Source organism: Ovis aries, chromosome 26 (genome assembly GCF_016772045.2).
Source record: "Ovis aries strain OAR_USU_Benz2616 breed Rambouillet chromosome 26, ARS-UI_Ramb_v3.0, whole genome shotgun sequence".
Classification (NCBI taxonomy): domain Eukaryota; kingdom Metazoa; phylum Chordata; class Mammalia; order Artiodactyla; family Bovidae; genus Ovis; species Ovis aries.
Window position 1 is genome coordinate 36452361 of NC_056079.1, and position 24652 is coordinate 36477012.

The following is a 24652-nucleotide window of genomic DNA, read 5'->3' on the forward strand; positions in this document are numbered from 1 at the left end:
GTATGCTACTTTTAGCTACATATTAAAACCTTGCACTCAAAAACAGCTGCTGGAGTTTGAACATCAGATAATTATCCACTTAAAAGCCTGTGACTTTGGGATGAAGACTTTCTCTCTGTGCTTCAGTCTTATCATCTGTAAAATGGAGATAATAATAATGCAGTACTGTCCAATTTGTAGGGTGGCCTTGAGGACTGGATGAGGAAACCTAAGTACAGATTTAGTGTCAGCCACTTACAAAGGTCTGTCTAGTCAAGACTTCTGGAGAAGGCAATGGCATCCCACTCCAGTACTCTTGCCTGGAAAATCCCATGGACAGAGCAGCCTGGTAGGCTGCAGTCCATGGGGTCACTAGGAGTTGGACAGGACTGAGCGACTTCACTTTCACTTTTCACTTTCATGCACTGGAGAAGGAAATGGCAACCCACTCCAGTGTTCTTGCCTGGAGAATCCCAGGGACGGGGAAGCCTGGTGGGCTGCTGTCTCTGGGTCGCACAGAGTCAGACACGACTGAAGTGATGCAGCAGCAGCAGCAGCAGCAGTCAAGACTATGGTTTTTCCAGTAGTCATGTATGGATGTGAGAATTGGACCGTAAAGAAAGCTGAGGGCCGAAGAATTGATGCTTTTGAACCATGGTGTTGGAGAAGACTCTTGAGAGTCCCTTGGACTGCAAAGAGATCCAACAAGTCCATCCTAAAGGAGGTCAGTCCTGAATATTCATTGGAAGGACTGATGGCTGAAGCTGAAGCTCCAATACTTTGGCCACCTGATGTGAAGAACTGACTCACTGGAAAAGACCCAGATGCTGGGAAAGATTGAAGGCAGGAGGAGGAGGGGATGACAGAGGATGAGATGGGTGGATGGCATCACTGATTCGATGGAAGTGAGTTTGAGCAAGCTCTGGGAATTGGTGACGAACAGCTAAGTCTAGCATCCTGCAGTCCAAGGGGTCACAGAGTTGGACCCCACTGAACTGAACTGACCGACTCACTAAGCACTCTATCACTCTGTAAAGTGAGCTATTATCTTCAGATTGCCTTTGATACCTTACCCTTGCTTGAGTAATAATACACACACACACATACACACAATCTTTGTCTGCTAATATGTTGCCCTCGAACTGAGAAACTCAATAATAAACTCAAATCATGATGCCAAGGAGGTCGGAGATGAAGGATTAACAGGCCGAGAGGTAGTCTCACAATTTCCGCCCGTTACTGGGGCTGAACCTCCAGTTTTGCGTTACAGTATTAGATTTTCTCCCCCTCTTCTTAATTTTTTTTAAGAGGGAAGAGGAGGTTGTCACGCCTAGGGACTACAGGTGTGATTTATCATTATCGATCTGAGCCCAGGAGTCTCCAGACCAGGTGAGGGATTACAGCCGGAAAAGCTAGAGCCCCAGGGTAATTCTGGTAAAACGTCCCTAAATCCATCCTGGGGGGGGGCGGGGAGGGGGGGGAGCGGGAGTGGGGGAGGAGCGGGAAATTCCCCTACTTTAAAGTCTAGGAAGCCTGGTCAGGCTGACCCCGGGGCGGGGCTGCGGGGCAGGTGAGGAAATCCCCATCTTCCCCGTCCCAGAAAGCGCTCAGGTACAAGTCGCACGTCTAAAGCGCACGGGGGCGTTTTCCCCAGGGTCGGTCACCGGGCAGGGGCGGGGAAGTCTGGGCCGGCGGCCCCTTTAAGGCCGCGACCCACGTGCCCCGTGACGTCAGAGCAGGAAGTGTTTGAGGAAGTTGGCGCCTGTCTCGAGGCTCTGAGGGCCCCGCGCGTTCATGTCTTCGGGGCGGCGCCCGCGCCCCGCCGCCAGGTGAGTGCCTCGGGCGGGCGCCCCCGCTGTCACCCGCACCCCCGTCTCCGAGGCTCCCAGAGACGCGCGTGACCGGCCCCGAATCCGGGGCTTCCCGGGCGGGGAGGGCTGGGAGGCCCCGGCGGGGTGGTGCCGGGCGGGGGCCCGGAACGCGGCGGTGATTAGTCGGGACCAGCGGGGAGGCGCCGGAGCGGGGGGCGCAGCCCGGGGATCCCCTGGCAGTTCCTGGGTGCGGGGGCGTCCTGTCCTGGGCGGGACCCCCACCCACCCCTTGCTGCTTCGGGGTGAGGTGGATGGGGGGCTGCGAAAGACAGGACTTTGCTGCCCAAACGAAAACCAGACCCAGCCACCTGCTTTTATGTACGGAGATGAAAAATCAGTTCCGATTTTTCTTTACCATCGAAGCGCTGTGGCATCTCTTAACCTTGTCCATCTTCCCACTTTTCCTTAACCATCACCTTTTGTTCCCCCCCTCGCCCCCCACATTGCTTGCAGCGTTAGCAGGACTTCAGTATGAGCTGGTCACCTTCCCTGCCAACCCAGACATGCGGGGCCTGGGAAATGAAAGAGCGGCTTGGGACAGGGGGATTTGGGAACGTCATCCGATGGCACAATCAGGTAGGCTCTGTGCTGCTGGGAGGAGCCGGGGGGCGGCAGGGTTAGGGGGTGCAGACTAAGTCTCACCCCCTACCCACCCTGTGAATGGGGCTCACCTTGGCCCTGGGCTTCTTGGGAGAGAAAGGGCCTGGGAAGATAGCCTCAGGTCCCCTAAGCTGACTAGGTTAGTGGTCTCCAAGCTTTACTGACTATGTCACCTAAATAAATAGTAAAAAAAAAAAAAAATGTAAGTTTTCAGCTTCAAATATATATTTTAAAATTACATATCTTTGCTAACCTAATATTATCACCTACTAATATATTGTGTAGTTGACTCATTGGAAAAGACTCTGATAGCTGGGAGGGATTGGGGGCAGGAGGAGAAGGGGATGACAGAGGATGAGATGGCTGGATGGCATCACCGACTCGATGGACATGAGTTTGGGTGAACTCCGGGAGCTGGTAATGGACCGGGAGGCCTGGCGTGCTGCATTTCATGGGGTCGCGAAGAGTCGGACACAACTGAGCAACTGAACTGAACTGAATATATTGTGTACTAATGTATTAGATGTTATGAAACATGCAAACATGTTTTCACACTTTAGAAAAATCTTAAGTGTAAAAATAATAAACCATTTTTAAATGTTTTAAAAGTTAATTTAAAAACCATTTTAAATACTTAGCAGTTATGGTGTCTTCCCAGTGTTGTTTGCAATACCTCACAGTGAGAGTTATACAGAGGCACGTGAAAATGAGAATTATCGTTGAGGATGGTGGGTGAACATGCACGTTTCAAGTAATCTTTATAATTTGAATTCTTTGGGCCAATTTTACATCTCATAGATCATCATTTTCTTAATGTCTTTGACATGTGAATTTTTCACCCCACAAGCATTAGGGCTTCCATATTCCTGTTTGTCCTGGTGATACATGCACTGAAATTCTCCACAAGAATCTCTTTAAGCCACTCATCCATTTTATGAGAGTCCTTTTATTAAAATCCTGGAATGAAAAGTCAAGTGGGCCTTAGGAAGCATCACTATGAACAAAGCTAGTGGAGGTAATGGAATTCCAGTTGAGCTGTTTCAGATCCTAAAAGAAGATGCTGTTAAAGTACTGTACTCAATATGCCAGCAAATTTGGAAAACTCAGCAGTGGCCATAGGACTGGAAAAGGCCACTTTTCATTCCAATCTCAAAGAAAGGCAATGCCAAAGAATGTTCAAACTACTGCACAACTACACTCATCTCACACGCTAGCACAATAATGCTCAAAATCCTCCAAGTCAGGCTTCAGTAGTACATGAACCATGAATTTGCAGATGTTCAAGCTGGTTTTAGAAAAGGCAGAGGAATCTGAGATCAAGTTGCCAACATTCACTGGATCATCGAAAAAGCAAGAGAGTTCCAGAAAAACATCTACTTCTGCTTTATTGACTATGCCAAAGCCTTTGACTCTGTGGATCACAAGAAACTGAGGAAAATTCTGAAAGAGATGGGAATACCAGACCACCTAACCTGCTTCCTGAGAAATCTGTATGCAGGTCAGGAAGCAACAGTTAGAACAGGACATGGAACAACAGACTGTTTCCGAATTGGGAAGGGAGTATATCAAGGCTGTATATTGTCACCATGCCTATTTAACTTATAGTACATCATGAGAAATGCTGGGCTAGATGAATCACAAGCTGGAATCAAGATTGCTGGGAGAAATAATCAATAACCTCAGATATGCAGATGACACTACCCTTACGGCAGAGAGCGAAGAACTAAAGAGCCTCTTGATGAAAGTGAAAGAGGAGAGTGAAAAAGTTGTCTTAAAGCTCAGCATTCAGAAAACTAAGATCATGGCATCCGGTCCCATCACTTCATGGCAAATAGATGGGCAAACAGCGGAAACAGTGTCAGACTTTATTTTGGGGGGCTTCAAAATCACTGCAGATAGTAATTGCAGCCATGATATTAAAAGATGCTTGCTCCTTGGAAGAAAAGTTACGACCAACCTAGACAACATATTCAAAACCAGAGACATTACTTTGCCAACAAAGGTCTGTCTAGTCAAAGCTATGGTTTTTCCAGTAACCATGTATGGATGTGAAAGTTGGACCATAAAGAAAGCTGAGCGCCAAAGAACTGATGTTTTTGGACTGGGTATTGGAGAGGACTCTTGAGAGTCCCTTGGACTTCAAGAAGATCCAACCGGTCCATCCTAAAGGAGATCAGTCCTGAATATTCATTGGAAGGACGGATCCTGAAGGTGAAATTCCAATACTTTGGCCACCTGATGCGAAGAACTGACTCACTGGAAAAGACCCTTATTCTGGGTAAGATTGAAGGCAGGAGGAGAAGGGGATGCCAGAGGATGAGATGGTTGGATGGCATCACTGACTCGATGGACATGACTTTGAGTAAACTCTGGGAATTGGTAAAGGACAGGGAACCCTGGCGTGCTGCAGTCCATGGGGTTGCAAAGAGTCGGGCACGACTGAGTGGCTGAACTGAACATATTAAAATCGGATGATACTGTCCGTAATTCTACGTAAGTGGGGCGCTCGGAGCCTCCGGCCTGTCCCCACCGGCCCCTGTCCGCCCCTGCTGTTGGAAAGCCCGTTGTCCTCGGGATCCCCCGAGTGTCAGAAGTGGCGCGCAACCTGACAGACACTCTGAGCGTGGTGCTGCTCGGTTAATAGCGGGAGAGCTTCATTTCCTGTGTGTGTGTGTTTTTTTTTTTTTTTTTGGATTCCTGTTTTGAGTAACCCCTGCCTATACCCAGTTTGGAGACCTCTGCTCAGAGGAACCCTCACTTACCCTATAGCTAATACTAGCTTCTTAACCCAAAATTCAGACACATTGAAGCCCTTGAGGGAAGGTACCCACTTTTTAATGAAGGGCCTCCAGCATCTTTCTGGATTTGAAGAGATGGTAGATTCCCAGGAGCCTGGCTGCAGCCAGCAGGGAGAGTCATGCTGGCCTCTGGCCAGTCACAACAGAGGTCATCTCAGACCCCCAGCCTCCCCTATCAGCTGGAAGACATGGAGCTCTGAATGGGTGGAGCAGCTCCCAGTGGGTGGAGCAACCCCTAGAGGAACGTGGGGGCCAGAGGACTCCTGCAGGTGGTAGTTACTCAAAGTCACCAGGGAAACTCCCGATGCCAGCAAACCCCATGGCTGTGGGGGAAGGGGGGTGCAGCAGAGCCCTGGCATCAGGACGGAAGAAGCTAGCTCCTTCCCCAGTTCAGTTCAGTTGCTCAGCCGTGTCTGACTCTTTGTGACCCCATGGACTGCAGCACGCCGGGCCTCCCTGTCCCCCACCAACTCCCGGAGCTCAGCTCCTTGCTCAGCCCCACACAGACCTGGGCCGGGGCCTTCAGAGTCTTGGCTCCAGCCCGCGTCCCACTACAACCTCACCTCAGCTTCCTTGAGAGAGAGTTCTGTCAGGATGGGCCACTGTCTGCTCTCTCCACCCCCGGGGGCCCCCGTGTGCTCTCTCGGCTTGAGGTACGGAGAGAGAGAGAGTGTGTGTGTGTCTTCTATTTCAAATTCCTTCTCCTGTTCAAAAACCTTATTTAACAAAACAAACCGAAAGCCAAGCTCTCCTGCCGTCTGGGGCCCCTGCCCTCCCTGCCTCTGCCCTTTGGGCTCCAGCAGGTCAGTCAGCGAGGCCCACTGGTGGAGTCAGGGGTCGGTTCTCCCTGAGCTCCTCAGCTTTCCGCGCAGCCCATGTGTCTGTGGAGGAGGGCTCCCATCAGCCCGGACCCTGCCTGCCTTTGGGCCTCTTCCAGTTCCCTCACAGAACCTCTATGTTGTACATAGAGTTTGTTGTACTCTTGGGTGCCCAAGAGTCAGCCACTGTTTCATGAAGGCCTTTTGGAAAAAGGAAAGCACCACTAATGAAGTATTATAAATGTAAGGTCCCAACTATGGTCATCACAGCCTGGGAGAGGGACCCCAGGGCTCTGAGACCTTGCACTGGGGGTCGGGAAGGCTGCCCTGGGGGGCATTGCCAGGCGGGAGGAACAAGCAGCCTGAGGGTTGGTGGGCGCTGGCCAGGTGGGGAGGGTGAGAAGAGGGTCCAGGCTGAGGGGGCGGCCTGTTCAGAGCCCCTGCTAAGGGTGGGCCCTGGCCATCGGGTGTGAGTGGGTGGGCTGACGGGGGAGCTGGGTGCAAGGGAGGCTGATGTGCAGGAGGTGGGTGCTGCTGCAGGGAGCCCTGCTTTGGGTTGGGGGGACACATGGGAAGGGGCCCAGGCAGTGCTGGGCGGGGCAGTCAGCTCTCCCCAAAGACATCCTGATTTCTACCAGGTAACAGCTCCCACCTGGCTTATTTCAAACCACTGGCGGCTTGATCACCTTTCTCGCCAAATTCCTGGATATTAGCCGTTAGCTCTTGGGGTGTGGTACTGGGACCCCGCTCACCCTGCCTCGTCCACTGGGGAGACCACTTATGAGGTTTCTGGAGTACTCCAGGCGTGAGATTGGATGTGGCTGATGGCTGTGGAGGTGGGCAGATTTAAGAGCTGTTTTCAGGGTAACAAGCGGCAGGAGGTAGGGGTGGGGTGGACGTGAAGGGCTGGGGGGCGGCGTCCAGCGTTTGCAGGTGTGTGGTGAGCACTTGGCTGTGACCTGACTCAGTCCAGGAAGCGCTCCAGGTCCTCCCAGGCTGTTTCCCCGTCGGGGAAATCCCTGGGCTGATCTGGGTACTCAGGGGAGGGTTTTTCATCAGTGTCTACAATCAGAACATGAGCGGCGGGTTCTCTGGGAGACCCCCTTGCCTACCAAGCCTCTGGAAGAAGGCACCCAGGAGAGAGGGGCAGATATGTAACTCCAGTCGGGAGGAGTCACGGACTCTACTGGATGTGACAGCCACACGTTTTCCTAACACTCCATGTGCCTTGTCCATAAGAGAGAATATTTCTGCTTCCTCAGAGGAGGAGTCACATGAGAGCCCAAGCATTGGCACCCTCATTTGGAAGAGAGACACCTAATGATCAGACCCATGTTTGTGGAGAGCACACCGCGTGGGTGAGACGTTTCGCCTACTTTGTCTCCAGTCCGCATGGCAGCCCCCAGCAGGAGTACTGTTGTTCTTACTTGCATTTTGTATCCGAGGAAACTGAAGTGTAGAGAGGTTAACCCTTCCCAGAGAGGGTGAACCCTCCTAGTAGGTAAAGGAGCCAGAATCGTCTGAACCTGTTCCTCTTTGAATCCCAGCCTCGTGCCTCGTCCACTGGCTTGTGGCTTCTCCAAGGTGGAGATCCAAGGTCAAGGACACCCCCGGGAAGGCTGAGTTTTGTCCACCGTCAGTCTAAACTGTTTGGAAGCACTATAGTGAGAACCCCTGCTTTGGATGACTGAATATGTAGGTCTTCCTTGCTAAGCAGAGACCCTGAGAATGAGTTTCGGAGGGAGGAAGGGCAGTGGAACAAATGACCCCACCCGCCTCCCTGAGTGTTTTGTCGAAGTGTGGGCTTCGACAGTCCCTGCTGTGTGGATACTCTCTTAAATCTTCAGCCCAAGTACTGTCTAGAAGGGCTGGCATTTTCAATAGGATGTTTTGTTAGACACAAAGGGAGAAGGAGAAGACGAGGTGACCTCAGTGACCTCAGCTGCAACCTCTTTCAGGACTGAGAGCTTGCATCACACAGACCCGGGCTTGGGTCCCGGCTCTGGTGTGGGCAGCTTTGGGGCTTTGCGCCACAGCCTCCCACATAGATTTGGAAGAAGCTAAGATACTGATCCCTTCTGCTGTCAGCCTGTCTGGGCCAAAAGCCTCCAGAGCGCCTTGCAGACATAAGCACTGGCATCCTGGGTCTTAGACGAGTGAGACGCCCCAGGGCGCCTTGCTACTGTCACATCCTCCACGCGCTGGAAAGTACTGCCTGATCCCTGTGGACACACTGGTCACCGCTCGAGAAGTAGGGCCAGCTCTCCCTGTCCCCTCACTGGACGATACTACGCTTGCTGTAGCCTGTCTGTGTCTTCAAATCTTACAGGCTTTGAGCGCTGGCCTGAGCCATCAGGGGTCCATCTTTTTGACGATCCTGACTTACTATGCTCACGCTCTAGTCGAGGGAGTGAAATGGCTACTCAGGAACATATCAAACAGGTGTAAATACGAGCACCAGATTGTGCAGAAATCGTCACAGCTCTTGTTTAGCGAGGGTGTCATTGCCAGGCGTGATGGGTGCCTTATCCATACCACCTCCTGCGTGCTTGGGTGTGATAGGAGGATCCTCAGGCAGGATTTGATGGGAGGTGGGATATCCCTGCCTGGAGAATCCCGTGGGCAGAGGAGCCTGGCAGGCTGCAGTCTATGGGGTCGTGCAGAGCTGGACGTGCCTGAAGGGCCTTGGCACGGAGCGTGGGCTGCGTGCAGTGCGGAGGGGCAGAGGCGGCAGGTGGCGTGGGGAGAGGAAGGAGGAACGCGCTCCAAGCCCCCGAGAGCCCCACGCTGTGTCTCATTTAACCAATAGCGCCCGAAGGGGCATGGTCACCCCCATCTTGTGGGTAAAGACCTAGAGGCTTAGGTGATGAGGCTGAGGCCGCACGTTAACCAGGTGAGGCGTGAGGGATCATCGGTGATCTGACCTGTTTCCTCCCGAGCTCCTGTGGCTGGGTCTGGAAACGAAGGGAGTGGGCAGTCAGCCGGCTGGCCTCAGCCTTCTGACTCTGGGCCCTCCTTCCGGAAACACTCCTCTGGGAGGGAGGATCCGAGAAGGAGCACGGAAGGTGTTTCCAGCTCCCCTCTTAGACCACAGAGGCCTGTTGAGTGGTTGCCTTGGTAATAGGAGGTGGCTTCGTGACCCAAGGGTGTGGACAGACCCCTTGGCTCCCTGTTCATGGCCCCCCAGCCATTAGAAAAAGGCCGCCAGGGAGGCCGGCAGCTCCTTCAGAGGCTGGCCTTCAGCTCACTTCTCCTATAGTGCTGTCCAGGGGTCCCAGGAGTCTGGGGGAGCCTGTCCCCCCAAGCTGCCCCCACTTTAGAGTACACTCACCTGTGTACACAAAAGGCAAAAAGGTTGCAGAGACTTGAAGGACCTTCGTAATCAGCTGCCTTCGATGGAGACACCATCCTGGGCCCCTTTCTCTATTTTCTCCAGATATACCACTTTTAAATTTTGTCCCAACTTCCTAGGAGTTGGGTACTGAGATGGTTCGGGCCAAGTCTGGGATTCCAGAGAACTGAGCCAAGACTGAGAGATTCCAGGCCAAATAGTTAGTCATCCATACCCTGCGTGTCATTGCCGCCTGGGGACAGACACCCCCAGAGTTTCAAAATCATCTTCACAGTCTGTTCATGATTAATTGAATTTTGCTTTCCAGAGAACGTTTGTCTTTAGCCACAGAAGGTCCTTCTACCTGGGTTTCTGTTTCAAGTGAAAGGTTAATCATGGAAAGATGGGAATGTTTTAGAGTCCTTCCTAGAGGGTCGCAGGGTAAGAGGTGGCTGTCTGTGTGGGACCCTCAGGCCTGGGAAGGCAGGGTTTTTCCTGACACCGCAGGACCATGCTGAGCTGCCCACTCAGTGTTGGGGCCTGTGCCCACTTAACCCCATGGTGTGTTCCGTGTTTGCGTCACGAAATTCACTCTCTAGGTTGAGTTTGACGGTTCTTTAGTCTTTAATATCCATCTTCAGTATGGGTCTATTAGTGGATTCTGGGATGGGCCAGGTGGTGGCTGTGTGTGAGCTCCGGTGTTTGTATTGGGCAGGAAATCACAGCTATCTGCAGTCACCCAGTGTATATGCAGGCGGATTCTATACAGTGTTTCCTAAGGCATGTAATGTCTACCCTTTGGGTTTGACTTATCTCATGTTTTTAAGATTCATATATTTTCTTACTTATTGTGGCTGTGCAGTGTCTTCGCTGCTGCTCGGCCTTTTCTCTCGTTGCAGCAAGTGCGGGCTGCCCTTCATTGCGGTGCCTGGGCTCCTCGTGGGCTGCCCTTTGTCACGGTGCCTGGGCTCGCGGGCTGCCCTTCCTTGCGGTGCCTGGGCTCCTCGCGGGCTGCCCTTCCTCACGGTGCCTGGGCTCCTCTCGGGCTACCCTTCATTGTGGTGCCTGGGCTTCTCGCTGCGGCAGCTTCTCTTGTTGCGGGGCGCAGGCTCTGGGCACATGGGCTTCAGTAATGGCGCCTCGTGGGCTCTAGACCACAGGCCCAGTAGTTGCGGTGCACGGGCTTAGTTGCTCCACAGCATGTGGGATCTTCCAGGACCAGGGATCGGGCCTGGTGTCCCCTACATTGCAAGGCAGCTCCTTAACCGCTGGTCCACCAGAGAAGCCCTGTCCGTCATCTTCATGAAGGAAGTGTACTGTTGGTGCACAGGAGAATAGTGACCCTCCCAAGATGTCTGCGTCCTAACCCCCTGAGCCTGTGGAGGTGTTAGGTTGAGCTGCAGAGGGAATCAGCGTTGCTAATCAGCTGACCTTAGTTGGGAAGCTCATCCTGGGCGATCTGGGTGGACTCAGTGTGACCACAGGGGTCACTGAAAGTGACGAGGGGGACTGGGGAGTCGGTGTCAGCAGTGCACCAGCAAAGGCTGGGCTGGTCACTGCTGGCTTGGAGCTGGAGGAAGGGGCTGTGGGCCACAGGTTATAGGCAGACCCTAGGTTCTAGGGCAGACATGAAGGGCATTCTTCCCTAGGGCCTCTGAAGAGGACATGGCCTGCCAACGGCTTGATTTCAGTCCCATGAGACCCTCGCCAGACTTCTGAACCTCCAGAACCATCGGGAAGTAAATTGGTGGTGTTTAAAGCCAGCGAGCTAGTGGCAGTTTCTTGTAGCAGTGATAGAAAACGAATGCACTGTCGTGTATGTTAAACTAGGTGCAGATTTTTAAACTCGAGGAGATGTCCTGCAGTAACAAACCACGAGTTGCAGTACAGTTGCTTAAAACAACCATCCAGCTCAACATCACGTGCTCAGCGGACACTCCTGGCGGCCTGACCTCCCTCTGCAGCATGGCCGTCTATCTCCTCTCATTGCTGGAGCTCGGATTTCTGTGCGATCCTGCCCACCTGCAAACAAGCTTCTAGACATGTATCGGAATGGCTGTTGGTGGAATTACCAGAGAACTGGGCAAAAAAATGAGTCTGAACCCTAACGGGAAGTGAAACTTGAAAGCAGGTTCGAATCACTTTGAATACAGGGGATTCGGGAAGTTCACGATGCAGAGGGTGGAAAGTCTCGTGTAACGCAGTTTGGTTGTTTGTCAATGAAACAAATCGTGGCCTCTTGACACTCACCCTAACTCTTGAGCAGTGCTAGCTGGACGCCCATCCAAGGTCGCTCATCCAGCTGTCCTGGTGGGTTCAAGAGCAACAGGACTGCCAGTTTTTCAAAGAGGTCAGCTCTTCTTCAAGGGCACCTCCGAATCCTGGCCAGAGATTGGGGTTCTAATGGCGCAGTAGGTGGACGAAGTGGCAGAGCCCAGCTGTCAGCACCTGCTGCTGTGGGCGATGCTGGGGAGCGTGGCTCAGAGCAGGCGTGGGCCGCCAGAGGGTGAGCCTTCGAAATACTGCTGGGTGGGGGGCCATCACGAAAAGGCACATCTTGTACTATCCTCTTTAGGTGAAGTATCCAGATGGCTAAATCTGTAGAGGCAGCATGTAGACGTGTGCTCGTCTAGGCCTGGGGGTGGGGATTTCTTTGGGAGATGATGAGTATGTTCTCTTTTAAAATAATTAACTAATTAGTCCCTTGGACTTCGAGGAGATCCAACCAGTCCATCCTAAAGGAAATCAGTCCTGAATATTCATTGGAAGGACTGATGCTGAAGCTGAAGCTCCAATACTTTCGCCACCTCATGCGAAGAACTGACTCCTTGGAAAAGACCCTGATATGGGAAAGATTGAAGGCAGGAGGAGAAGGGGACAACAGAGGATGAGATGGTTGGATGGCATCACCAACTCAATGGACATGCTGCTGCTGCTAAGTCATTTCAGTCGTGTCCGACTCTGTGTGACCCCATAGACGGCAGCCCACCAGGCTCCCCCATCCCTGGGATTCTCCAGGCAAGAACACTGGAGTGGGTTGCCATTTCCTTCTCCAGTGCATGAAAGTGAAAAGTGAAAGGGAAGTCGCTTGAGTAAACTCCGGGAGTTGGTAATGGACAGGGAGGCCTGGCGTCCTGCAGTCCTTGGGGTCGCGAAGTCAGACACGACTGAGCGACTGACCTGACCTGAGCTGAGTGAAGCTGCTGGGTCTCAGTTGCGGCGCTGAGATCTTCGGTCTTGGTGTGGCACACGGGACCTTTAGTTGCGGCACGCAAAGCTGTTAGTTGCGGCATGTGGGGTCTAGACCCTCAACCGGGGGCCGAACCCTGGCCCCCCACACCACGAGCACTGAGTCGCAGCCACTGGACCACCAGGGAGGCCCTGGTGAGCGCGCTCTGAAACCGACTATGACTTTGGCCACGTTACTCTGAATATACCCCAGACCATCAGCGTGTGTGGTTTCCATGGATGAGTTGAATGGTGTGTGAATGATCTCAGAGCTGTTGGAAAAAAGAAAAACAGCTAAGCATATAAGGTGACTCTGTGACTGAGGCTTAACCACAGCCGTGTGGGGACTTGATAGAAGCCACTTGGGAGAGTGCCCTGGGTGGGGGTGCTGGAAGTGTCTGCTTCTGGCCTTGGAGCCGTCACAGTCAAAAGATGCCTCCACCTCACTCCTGAAGCTTTCATTCGTGAATGTCGGCTTTAGGGACGGGTCTGGTGACCAGCGAGTAAGGCGTCCCAGGGGACACTGTCTGTTGCTTGTCTGCGTGAGCGTGTGCTGAGTCGCTTCAGTCATGTTCAACTCTCAGCAACCCTGTGGGCAGCAGCCCGCCAGGCTCCTCTGTCCGAGGGAGTTCCCAGGCAAGAACTCCGGAGTGGGTTGCCATCTCCTCCTCCAAGGGATCTTCCCCACCCAGGGATCGAACCCAGGTCTCTTCCGTCTCCTGCACTGGCAGGTGGGTTCCTTACCGCTAGCGCTACTTGGGGAGCCCTGACTCCCACTGTCCTTTTGCTCCCGGGTGGGCCCTTTGTCTGCAGGGATCGTGGCTGGATCGGTGGGCCTGTGACCTCGGCATCTGCCGCCCTGAGGAAGCATGTGTCCCTGAGGGCCTTGCCACGATCTCGACGTGCATCTGTTGAGTCTCAGTCTGGACCGAATGAATTCCTGCACTTACAAGACTTAGGATTCCTCGTAAGGCACGTTTTCATAAACAGACAAAATGGTCCAGTGGGGCCTCTAGGACACCCAGTGGAATTTTGGTATCATTCTGAAGGCTTTTCTTGTTGGATTTCTCCTCTGCCTGCCCTGCAGGTCAGGGCTGGTCCCAGGGCATGTGGGCTCTTAGGGGGCTCTCAATGCAGGGGCCCGGGGGCCCGGGAGGGGGCAGCCAAGTGCTGACCTGGGTACTGCCTGGACACCTGGGGGAAGGGAAGAGTTAATCCTCGGACCCAGGCCGTCTGTAGTTCACAAGAATTGTGGTGATTCCCTCATTCCCGATCGTGAAGCTTCCATGGAGGGCACTATGTCAGTTATTGCATTAAAGGTTAAACTCCTGAGGATGGACAAGCCTATAGTGTAACAGAGAAAAGAGAAAGTAACCCTGTGACCCTGCAGAAAATAAGTCTTTGGTGGGTAAGTGCCGTGAAGGAGTGCCCTGTTGAGACAGGAGGGCAGGAGCCCCTGCTGTGGGGGGCACCTGGGCCTTGCCTTGGAGCAGAGACCAGAGGGCATGGGCCGGGCCAGCAGTCTGAGCCTGACTGGGCATCGGAGGCCCGAGGTGGAGTCGCAGGAGGAGGATGGAAAGGTGGGTTAGAGCCCAGCTTCGGGAGTTTTAAATGCCAGCGGTGCCTGTGTGGGGCTGCCACCAGGAGTGTTGCCCAATGCCTGCTAAGGGCTGGACGCTGCTAGGGGCTCAGCCCTGAGGCACCCCTGAAAGGTGGATGTCAGAGTTCCCACTTTACAGATGGAGAAACCAAGCCAGAGCCCGTGGTCCGCCCAGCATCACAGAGCTGGTAAATGGCTGTGCTGGGATTTGAATCAGCCTGTGTTCCGTCTCCTATACCGCTCTTACCTTCTCTCTGGAGAGAGAGACCCCCCCCTAGGGAGAGAAACATAAAACCTGGAGCCAGGGCATTAACTGTTAGGCTGAAGCAACAGGGAAGTGCCTTTTGCTTGGGTCCAAGGTCAAGTCCAGTAGTGCCAGGGGTCAAGGAATGAGGATTCTCTTGGGCAAAAGTGTTCCAAAGAGGTCTCGAGGGGGAGGTGGGGACAGGGCAAGGCCTGGGTGCAGATGTGGGGTGGATAGAGATGAGCAGGGGCCAGGACTGGAGGTGGGCTGGCGGAGACTTGGGGCCATCTGTTAAGCAGGCACGCTGCCGGCCTTGGGGGCCTGGAGCTGAGTTATGGGCTGTGTTATGGGCCCAGAGGCGACAGCTGTGGGTTTGACCCTTGGCTGTCTCTGATCATCCCGTGCGTCCTCTGCAGGAGACGGGCGAGCAGATCGCCATCAAGCAGTGCCGGCAGGAGCTCAGTCCCCGGAACCGCGAGCGCTGGTGCCTGGAGATCCAGATCATGAGGAGGTGAGGGCCTGGGCACCAGCAACCCCGGGCGGGACCGTGGGGGCAGGGGAACGCGGGGGCGGGGGACCACAGGGCCCAGGGGACGCTGCAGTGACTCTGGAGAAGGGCCTCAGGATCTGGAGCCGCAGCCCCAGCTCTCTAGAAAGAGGTGTGAGACCCAGTGCTGATACCCTGATAGAGGTGTCAGGGTCCCAGCCAGACTGTCCAGGCAGGTGGCTGCCGGGGCAGCGGCAGTGACAGCCCACCACCCGGCCCGCCGAGGGTTCTGGGTGGGCTTCCTTTGTTATATGATATAAAGTAGCCATTATGCCGAGTTTTCTCTGTCAGCAAAGATCCTTTTTCCCGTGTTTCCAGTTCTGAGCTGGTAGGTGAGTGTCCCTGCTGTGAACCTTTTGCCAGAGTCTGTTCCTCCAGGGGGGCTGGGGTGGGGGGCTGGGGGGCTGCCCTCCCAGCTGGGAAGGCGTGGGGGAGTCGCAGCCCAGCAGGGGCTCCCTCCCCACCCCGGGGAAGGGGGTGTCTCCTTGTTCGCAGGAGCACGTGTGCACACACACTGCACACTCTACAAGCAGACACACCCTCACACACAACACACACACATGCCTCATGCACAGACACGCCACAAACATACCACGCACACTCCACAGACACACAAACCACACACACCCCACACGCATACACCCCACAGCACACATACACACCACCATCACACACCACCATCACACACCACACGAGCAGACACAGACACACACACCACATGCACATGCCGTACAGACACACATGCCACAGACACCCCCCCACACACACACCACAAACACACCACACAAGCAGACACACACACAGCACATGCACATGCCATACAGACACACGCCACAAACACACCACCCATACTCCACATACAGACACACCCACACACACACCACATACACGCACCACACACACATGCCATACACACCACGAACACACCAACACTCCACATAAAGACACACACATGCACACACAGACACACACCACACACACGACACACACCATATATACTGCACACATACACCTCACACATAAACACACCGCCCACACTCCACACACAGACACGCACCCCACACACCACATACACACCCCACACACATAACACACACATGCCACATGCACAGAGACACCACCCGCACTCCACAGACACACAAACCACACACATACACCCCCCCCCACACACAGACCACAGACACACACACCACACACACGCCATACAGACACACATGCCACAAACACACCACCCACACTCCACGTACATACACACCCCCACACACACCACATACGCACATCACACACACACCACGAACACACCAACACTCCACACACAGACACACACCCCGCACACACCCCCTGTCCCCACCCAGTGGCGTGGTGTCGGCAGTCCCTCCACTTTCTCTGCTTCAGAGCAGTTGGGAAGCGCGGGGGGCCTGCCGTGGGGCCTCTGAGGAGAACCAAGCCCCCGGGGCCCTTGCACAACCAGGGCTCATGGCGCGGACCGAGCGCTGCCAGGCCCTGGGTGAGGGGCCAGCTGTGCCCTTACCCCTCCACCCTCCAGGCCCTGGCACCTCAATGCCCTGGGGGGCAGGGGTGAGCCCGGTGTCTGCCCCCCCTCACCTGTTCCGCTTCCCCCCTAGGCTGAACCATCCCAATGTGGTGGCCGCCCGGGACGTCCCTGAAGGCATGCAGAGCCTGGCTCCCAACGACCTGCCCCTGCTGGCGATGGAGTACTGTCAGGGCGGGGACCTGCGCAAGGTGAGGCTGCGGGGCCGGGGACGGGGGGCAGGGGGGCACCCTGGGGCGGGGCCTGGGGGGCTATGGGGGAGCAAGGTGAGGCTGCGGGGCCAGGAGTTCCCTGAGTGGGGGCACCCTGGAGGGGCAAGGTGAGGCTGCGGGGCCTGGGCGGGGGCCCTGAGCAGGGGCACCCTGATGCGGGGCCTGGGCGGGGCTGGGGGCGCACCCTGGGGCGGGGCCTGGGGGAGCAAGGTGAGGCTGCGGGTCCTAGGGGGTGGCCCTGAATGGGGGCACTCTGGAGGGGCAAGGTGAGGCTGCGGGGCCAGGGGCGGGGGGCCGGGGGCACCCTGGGGCGGGGCCTGGGGGGGGCAAGGTGAGGCTGCAGGGCGGGGGGCAGGGGGGCACCCTGGGGCGGGGCCTGGGGGGCAAGGTGAGGCTGCGGGGCGGGGGGCAGGGGGGCACCCTGGGGCGGGGCCTGGGGGGCAAGGTGAGGCTGCAGGGCCTGGGGCGGGGGGCTGGGGGGCACCCTGGGGTGGCGCCTGGGAGGGCAAGGTAAGGCTGCGGGGCCTGGGGGCGGGTGGGCACCCTGAAGCGGGGCGCAGTGGTCAGGGCGGGGCTTGCTGTGCACCCTGCGGCTGTCCCTCGAGTGACAAGGGAACGCCACCTGGTAGAGTCCAGGGCAGAGCTGGACCAGCCCCAGACAGACCTTCCTCCCCCGCACGGCCGTGTCAGCCCTTTGGTGCCCCTTGGCCACCGTCCCCATGAGCACAGCTTCTCCCAGCCACGGCTGCCTGGGGTCACAGAGCGGGGCAGGAAGGGACTGACTTGGCCCCGGCAGGGCCAGGGACCCAGAGCTGCCGCTGACGCAGCTTCTGGGCTCTGCTCCCCGCCTGCCTTCCCGCCACGTCTGCATGCCTCTGTATGAGAACACGCGCCACGGGCTGGGTCCCGGGGGGCCGTGTGTGTCCCATCTCTGAAACGGTACCACGACCTGCTCTTACTCATGGCCTCGTGAGCAGCCCCATGATGCAGGGGAAACAGATGGGATCCTGAGTGGAGGGGGCCGCCTCGTGGCCCAGAGGGGCAGGGTTGGGGGCTGGACCACCACAGCCGCAGCAGCAGAGGGCCCCGCCCCGTCTGTGAGGACAGAGCAGGAGGACTGTGCAGGCTCTGGGCAGAAGGCGGCTTTGTATTGCAGAGGTTGCCTGTCTGTCCACATCCCTGCACTCCTCGCCCTGGAAGAGGTGCATGGTGGCGGGCAGGGATGGGGGTGGGCGGGCAGGGCAGCCATCAGGTGCCTCGGGCCCCCTCGGCCGTTCCCAGAGCCGGCGCTGCCTGCTTTCCCGCTGCTCTCCTGGCCCCTGCTGCTGTCCCTCTCTAGAGGGACTTTCCATGAGGCCCATGTGCCCAAGTGGCCATCTCCCGCCCGGGGGGTGGCCTGTCCGGGGGTGTCAGGGCAGGATGTGAGCACAGTTGCTGGCACGGCCCACAGGCAGGGACTGATAACAGAGGCTAAACAGGGACTCGACAGAACTTCCATTTTCCTCTTTTATTTTCCTAACCTTTGACAGCCACTGGATTACTAACTGCAGCTATTTAGGGAGATAAAGCCATGTCCCTGTAGCTGAGTGGACACTGCTTAGCGGGCAGCATAGCCAGTAGGTGGGAGGCGACCAGCTTACGGCAGTGGAGGACCTCCAACGTCATCTCGTGGGCAGTGGGGAGCCGGCCTGCCCGGGAAGAAAGTGATACAGACTGGGGCGTGATTGACCCGGCCCAGGGTGCAGGGTGGTGCGGCGGAGGTGGGGTGGTGTCCCACAGGGCCTGGGTCCACGTGGTCACCAGGGGAGATCAGGGAGGGGGGGCACTGCTGCCCCGGCGTCAGGGGTCTGTCCTCTCGGTTCCAAGTGGAGTGGCCTGTCTTTCCCCGCTCCTGAACGTTCAAAATCCGCACTCCTGGGTGGGGAGACATGCTTGGCCAATGCGTGAGTGATCCGAGGAGTGAGGCGTGCGTGCCTGACATGGGAACAGCTCATGGACACATGTTGGGGTGGGGGTTCCTTCGCATTGGTGCCCTTCTTGTCGGGAAATTTCTTTCTGAAGTCGAGGCTGGCTTCTCACAGCAGACTGAGACCCTCGATAGGCCACCAGGGCCGGGAGGGCCCGAGCCTCAGGTGGACTTGTGTCCTGGGGCAGCTCTGTCCTGCGGCGGCTGTGGGGGCGGACAGACGCCTGGACCCCTTCGGTCTGGCATCTTTACCCGTGAGCCGGGAAGGCCACCGATGCTGGCCTCAGAGGAGGGTAGGGCGGTATGCAGTGAGATGGGGCAGGAAGGCTCCACGGAGTGCATCCATGCGGCTCTCCATCTGCGAAGAGCTTGAGGGCCGTGCGGGCTCTGGGTGCAAGCTAGCTTTGTACCAAAACAAGGTTGCCTCCATCCACACCCCTCACTCCTCCCTAGGGAAGAAGGTGGGCAGGTTGGGGGCAGGGATGGGGCTTGGGGGCAGACAGCCAGGTGACACTGTACCCACGCTCGGCCGTTCTGGACCCAGCATCGTGTGCTTCCCACCGCTCTTCCGGCTCCATCCTGGTGCCGGCCCGTGGTGAGTGCTTGCCACGTGGTCCCTGCTGTCATCCCCACCTAGGGCAAGGGGAAAGGGTCAGAAGGAGGGCTTCAGTGGGTCCCCAGGGCTCTTGGGAGCAGTGGATCAGCAGTGGCTGAGCTCTGGCTGCGCCCACTCCCCCGCGACCGTGGCTCAGGTGAGGCTCCAAGAATGGCTCAGGGTCAGGGTCGCACATGTGAGCACCTCCAGGAGCTCACAGGCCTCCATCTTCCATCCCTGCCCGGGCCCCGCCCCGGCCAGTCCTGCTGCCTGGCTGCCTGCCCGCCTAGGACCTGGGGAGTGCTCAGACGGCCTCGGCTGGCGGAGGACCCCGGTGGACAGCGCATTGGTGATTGGTGACCGCTCCCCCTGACACCTCTCCCCCCGCCCTTCTCAACAGTACCTGAACCAGTTTGAGAACTGCTGTGGCCTGCGGGAAGGAGCCATCCTCACCTTGCTGAGCGACATCGGTAAACCCCAGCCCCGGACGTCTGGCCGTGCCCGCCAGGGAGGGGCCTTGCGGGGGTGGAGGGGCGGTGACGGGTCTGCCGGTCTCTGCGGAGGTGGGGTTGGCGGGGACAGACGGTGGCGGGGGACTTGTGAGGGGGCGGTCGACAGGGCCTAGTCAGGCAGGCGCTGAACTCAGATTTCCCTTCCTTCCGGACTAAGTCATGTGCAGAGGAGAGCGAGTTTCCTTTCCCATTAAAGAGCTCCACTCCCAGCTTTCCCGGAACGGCCAGTGATGGAGTTGGTTGTCCTTTGAATGCATCTCATCCTTTGGCAGTGAATTTTTCCACTTCCTTGTTGGTAGTTCTCTTGCTGGCCGAAGCCATAGGAAAAAACGGTCCTCCTTTAAACCCCGGTTAACCCTTGGCGTTCTCCGAGGAGGGTGTTGACGGCCCTCTGAGAAGGCCTGGCTGGCCTGGGCGGCAGGAGCCCGACCTCGGCGTGCAGGGGTCAGATACCACCTCTCCAGCCCAGGCGCCTGCTCTTTGGGGGGTAAATCTGCAGTGTAAGGTGACAGTCCGAGATCAGGATTGAGAGGTACCCAGGGTTTGTCACTCAGCGTTTGCCCCCAGTTTGGGGAATGACACTGTTTTCACCCCTCGCCCACCGCACCCTCTCGGAAGCTGTGAGTTTTTTCTTTTGGTTTGTTCAGACTTTCTGTTTAGGAAAATACCAAGCATATAGGAAAGCTGGAGGAGCAGTACAGTGAAACCCACAGGCCCATTGCCCAGGTTCACCAGTTATTGCCACCTCGCCCCGTCTGAAAAGCTGCATTGCTGGTGCTTGGCCTGGGAGGGTGAGGGGCTTGCAGTGCCCAGCGCTTTGGCCTTGCCCCTGCCACCTCTTCACTCTGGGCGAGAAGGAAGAGGGGGGAATGGAGTGATGCTGTGCTTACGGTTAGGATCTGAGCAGTGGGACGTGGAAAATTCCCTCTTGCTCTCTAGCCTGTGTCTGTCCTGCAGATGGGGTTCATAGTGAGGACGAGATGACGTGGCACCAGTCGGGGGTTTCTTCTCCAGCTCTGTTGAAGTGTAATTGGCGTTTGACACATGTGAGTTTCAGATGTGCAGCGCCAAGACGTTGCGGCGGCGTCACGTGATCGGAGTGTGCGCCCATCATCAGCCAGACAGCGCCAGAGAGGGGGGTGCCCTGCTGACTCCCTAGAGAGTCCAGTCCTTCGGCCAAGATCCCACTTGCCCCCTGGACCCCTGCCCCACGGTGGCCCGTCCCTGCGGTACACGGACGTTTACCTGTCTTCTGCGCCAGTGGCCACATCACAGTTTATTCTCTTGAGTCGAAGGCAGGTAGAAGGTCGGAGCATGTTCTTTTGCTCTTTGTGGCCAGCTTTTGTTTCTGGTTAGAGCTTCAAGTCTTTTCTGTATGTTATTTCTTCAAATGTGCTTTCACTTAGTAGATTATCTGTGCATTCAGGAAATTATTGAGATAGTCTCTGGATGATTGTCTCAGGCACACAAAGCTGTCTGCTCCCTCGTGTACCATTAGCGTCCTCCAGTGGCCCTTGTGATATTTACGGAGCCTCTGCGGGCCTCATGTTCTTGGTGTGGCCACGTGTCGTGTCCAGGTACCGCCACCTCCTGTGGTAGCTTTCTGTTATGTATTCAAGGTGTGTGTGTGTGTAAGTTACACCTAAGTCAGAATAGTGAGGACAGGTAAGCCCCAGGGAAGCTTAAGTGGTTCCACTCTCCCCTCAGTGGATGAGTATCAAAGGTCATTAGGTCGCCGGTTCCCTAATGAGGCTTTCTTTGAAGTGCTGGTCTGCTAGAATTAAACTCGTGAAGGCCAAGACTTTGTCAACGCTGTGTCTCCCACATCTGGAATAGTAGTACCTCGCGTAGCAGCTGCTTTATACATACTTGTCAGTGAATGAAATAAATCCCAAAGGAAATTAGAAGAAGGACCTACTTTTTATTTAAAAGAACAGCTATTCACATAAGATTAAATGAGCCGTCGGGGGTCAGATAGCAGCTCTTGCCGCCTGTTGGCAGCGTGGCCTTCGGCACATTGCTTATTTCCTTTGATGGATCTGTGTTGAGCTGTGCCGGGTCTTCATTGCCACATTCGGGCTTCCTCTAGCTGTGGCGAGTTGGGACTGTTCCCCGTTGTGGTCCGTGGGCTTCTCACTGCAGCGTCTTCACTCGTTGCGGAGCACAGGCTCTCGTGTGGACAGGCTTCAGCGGCTGCGGCACTCGAGCTCAGTAACTGCGGCTCGCAGGCTTTGTTGCCCTGAGGCTCGTGGGATCAAACCCGGGTCCCCTGGATTGGCCGGCAGACTCTTAAGCACTAGGCCATCAGGGAAGTCCCCTGTTACTTCTTAAGGGCAGCAGCTTTATTTGCTGAGAGACGGGCACATAGATCGCCTTGTGAGGACCGTCAGGAGGTAGGGCAGTTGCCATGTGCTGTCCTTCTCCTGGCCCCCCAGGCTACCCTTTTGGAAAACGTCCGCTGTCCTCAGTTGGGCTGTGACCCAGGGCTGAGGTCTGGTGAGCTGGGCAGGTGGCCGTCTTCCAGGATGTCCCTCCCCGGAAGTGGCTGACCTTGCTCAGACCACAGCCCTTGTCGCCTCCTGGATGCCATCCGGCCGCCTGACTGGGGGGTTGCTGATAAGCTCAGATTGTCCTTTCAGTCCCTTTTCTGATTTGTGTACGAAATTCATGAAGTTTATTTCTCTTGCACAATGTCGTCACAGAGCCCAAGTTCAAAAGGGTTTCTGGGAGCTCCTCTCACGTAGCTTTTTTGTATTCTGGAACGTTTCCTGAGCCTGTTTTGTTCCAGTTAGTCCCAAGGGCCTACCCACCTCCCTCTGTGGAGCTGCCCTGCTGGTCCCTGCCAGGCTGACTGCAGATATGGCCAGAGCCCACCCCTGCCCGCGGGGCGGGTACATGGCCCTCTCTGGGTGACTCCTTGTTCAGTCGCTCAGTCGTGTTCAACTCTTTGTGACCCCATGGACTGAAGTACCCCAGGCTCTTCTGTCCTCAGTATCTCCCAGATTTTGCTCAGACTCATGTCCATTGAGTTGGTAAAACTATCTAACCATCTCATCCTCTGCCATTTGACCTCAGTCTTTCCCAGCATCAGGGTCTTTTCAAATGAGTCAGTTCTCATCAGGTGACCAAAGTATTGGAGTTTCAGCTTCAACATCAGTCCTTCCAGTGAACACTCAGGATTGATCTCCTTTAGGATGGACTGGTTGGATCTCCTTGCAGTCCAAGGGACTCTCAAGAGTCTTCTCCAACATCTCAGTTCAAAAGCATCAATTCTTTGGTGCTCAGCCTCTGCTGCGGTCCAGCTCTCACATCCACACATGACTACTGGAAGCACCATAGCTCTGACTGGCCGGTGACCCCTACTTAGCTTTAATCTCTCCGGTCCCACTTGTCTCCCAGAGATGCCTGTGCAGAGCAACATCAGGATGATAGACACAGGCATTTCCCAGGGGGCGTCATGTTGCCTGAGAAGATCTCGCAGAGTGCACGTGAGCAGGCGAGCAGACGCCCGGGAAGCCTGTGGGTGAGCCCATTTCCTGCACCGGGACAGGCGGGCCTATTAGAACGTTGCCCTTACGCTGCTGAGAGGTCTGGAGACAGGTGCTGAGGCAGCTGGAAGTGATCTGTCTTCCACATAAAGCGACCTTAAAATAGCTCAGGGAAGTTGTGACTCAGTGGACTCATTGTTCTCTGGAAAACGTTGCCATATGTTTCCTTCTGCCGGCCGACAGCAAACTCCTGCCCGCTCTGGAGGCCCGGGTCTCTGCTGCCTGAGGGGTGGGGACTGCCCACGCCCAGGCCAGCCGGATGGGACAGTAAGCAATCCCTGGGGCCCTCCTGGACCTTGGCTCTGCACTGATCTTGGTTCTCCAGGCGGCCAGGGAGTTGTGGTGACCCACTGCCCTGTCCTCGAGCCTCCAGGGCCCCCGCTCACTGTCCTGTCTGTGCTTTGGTCTCTGAGTCACTGTCTCAGTCCCTGTCGGAGCATCTCCTAGCAGGTGTCCAGCCTGTCCACCTCACAGGACAGGGAGTGTTCCAGATGGAGCGAAGGGCTTTCGGTAATCAGAGCCCTGGCTCTCTGCTCTGTTTTCTTTCATTGTGGCTTTCCTTGCTTGTTCTGTTGAATACCTACATTCTGACTGCACTGCTGATTGTCATGAAAGGTGACTATAGGATCTCAGAAATTCAGATTATTTGTATGTAGAGTACGTGGAAAATCGTAAGTAACCAGGTTTACCGAACATAATCAGAATAAAAGAGCTGCTCTCAGACCTGGCCTTCCCCAGTTCCCAGCTCTGCTTCCTCGTTCAGGGGCCTTTCCTCTCTAGAAAACCAAGGTGACTTTCTGGGCCTGCGTGTCCTCAGCTTGATATGAGCATGTGGACTGGGTGAGCTCCAGGGTCCCTTCTAACTCTGAGTATTGCATCTTCGCTGTTTGGGTTCTGGTTTTCAGAAAGGCCACCTATAATGTCTCTGACGTTCGCTGTGCCGCTCCAGCCTGATGGCTCCCCGGGGTCCCCTGGCCTCTCCCTTCCTGCATCCTCTTCTTCTTGGAGCTTCGTCTTGGTGATATCTGTCTGTTCTTGCTCCCGCCTGTGTGTCCCTCTCTGCACCTGGTGACTGCCCACTGCTTCCAGTATTCCGTGTGCCGGGTCTTTCTCACGACATCTCAATCCACTGAATCTCCTCCCAAGTCTGTGTGTTCAACCCTGACCTCCATCCTCAGCTCCATATCCACGTCTCCATGGTGCTTCTCCCCAAGTCACTTCCAAAGTGAAGTCCTCGACGTCTTCCTTAAA

At 55.8% G+C, this 24652-nt stretch overlaps 1 protein-coding gene across 4 annotated transcripts in view; it reads left to right on the plus strand.

Moving 5' to 3' along the window:
* The first annotated feature begins 1705 nt into the window (after nt 1–1705).
* The window catches only part of IKBKB (inhibitor of nuclear factor kappa B kinase subunit beta), a 51873-nt gene continuing 28926 nt past the window's right edge, over nt 1706–24652 (plus strand). For all 4 annotated transcript variants that reach the window (XM_042241396.2, XM_042241397.2, XM_027962683.3 and 1 more), the window contains exons 1-5: nt 1706–1808; nt 2304–2426; nt 14886–14980; nt 16642–16759; nt 19742–19811. In XM_042241396.2, coding sequence (XP_042097330.1) covers nt 2322–2426; nt 14886–14980; nt 16642–16759; nt 19742–19811 — 388 coding nt within the window. In that variant the 5' untranslated portion in view covers nt 1706–1808; nt 2304–2321. The remainder of the gene's footprint in view (nt 1809–2303; nt 2427–14885; nt 14981–16641; nt 16760–19741; nt 19812–24652) is intronic.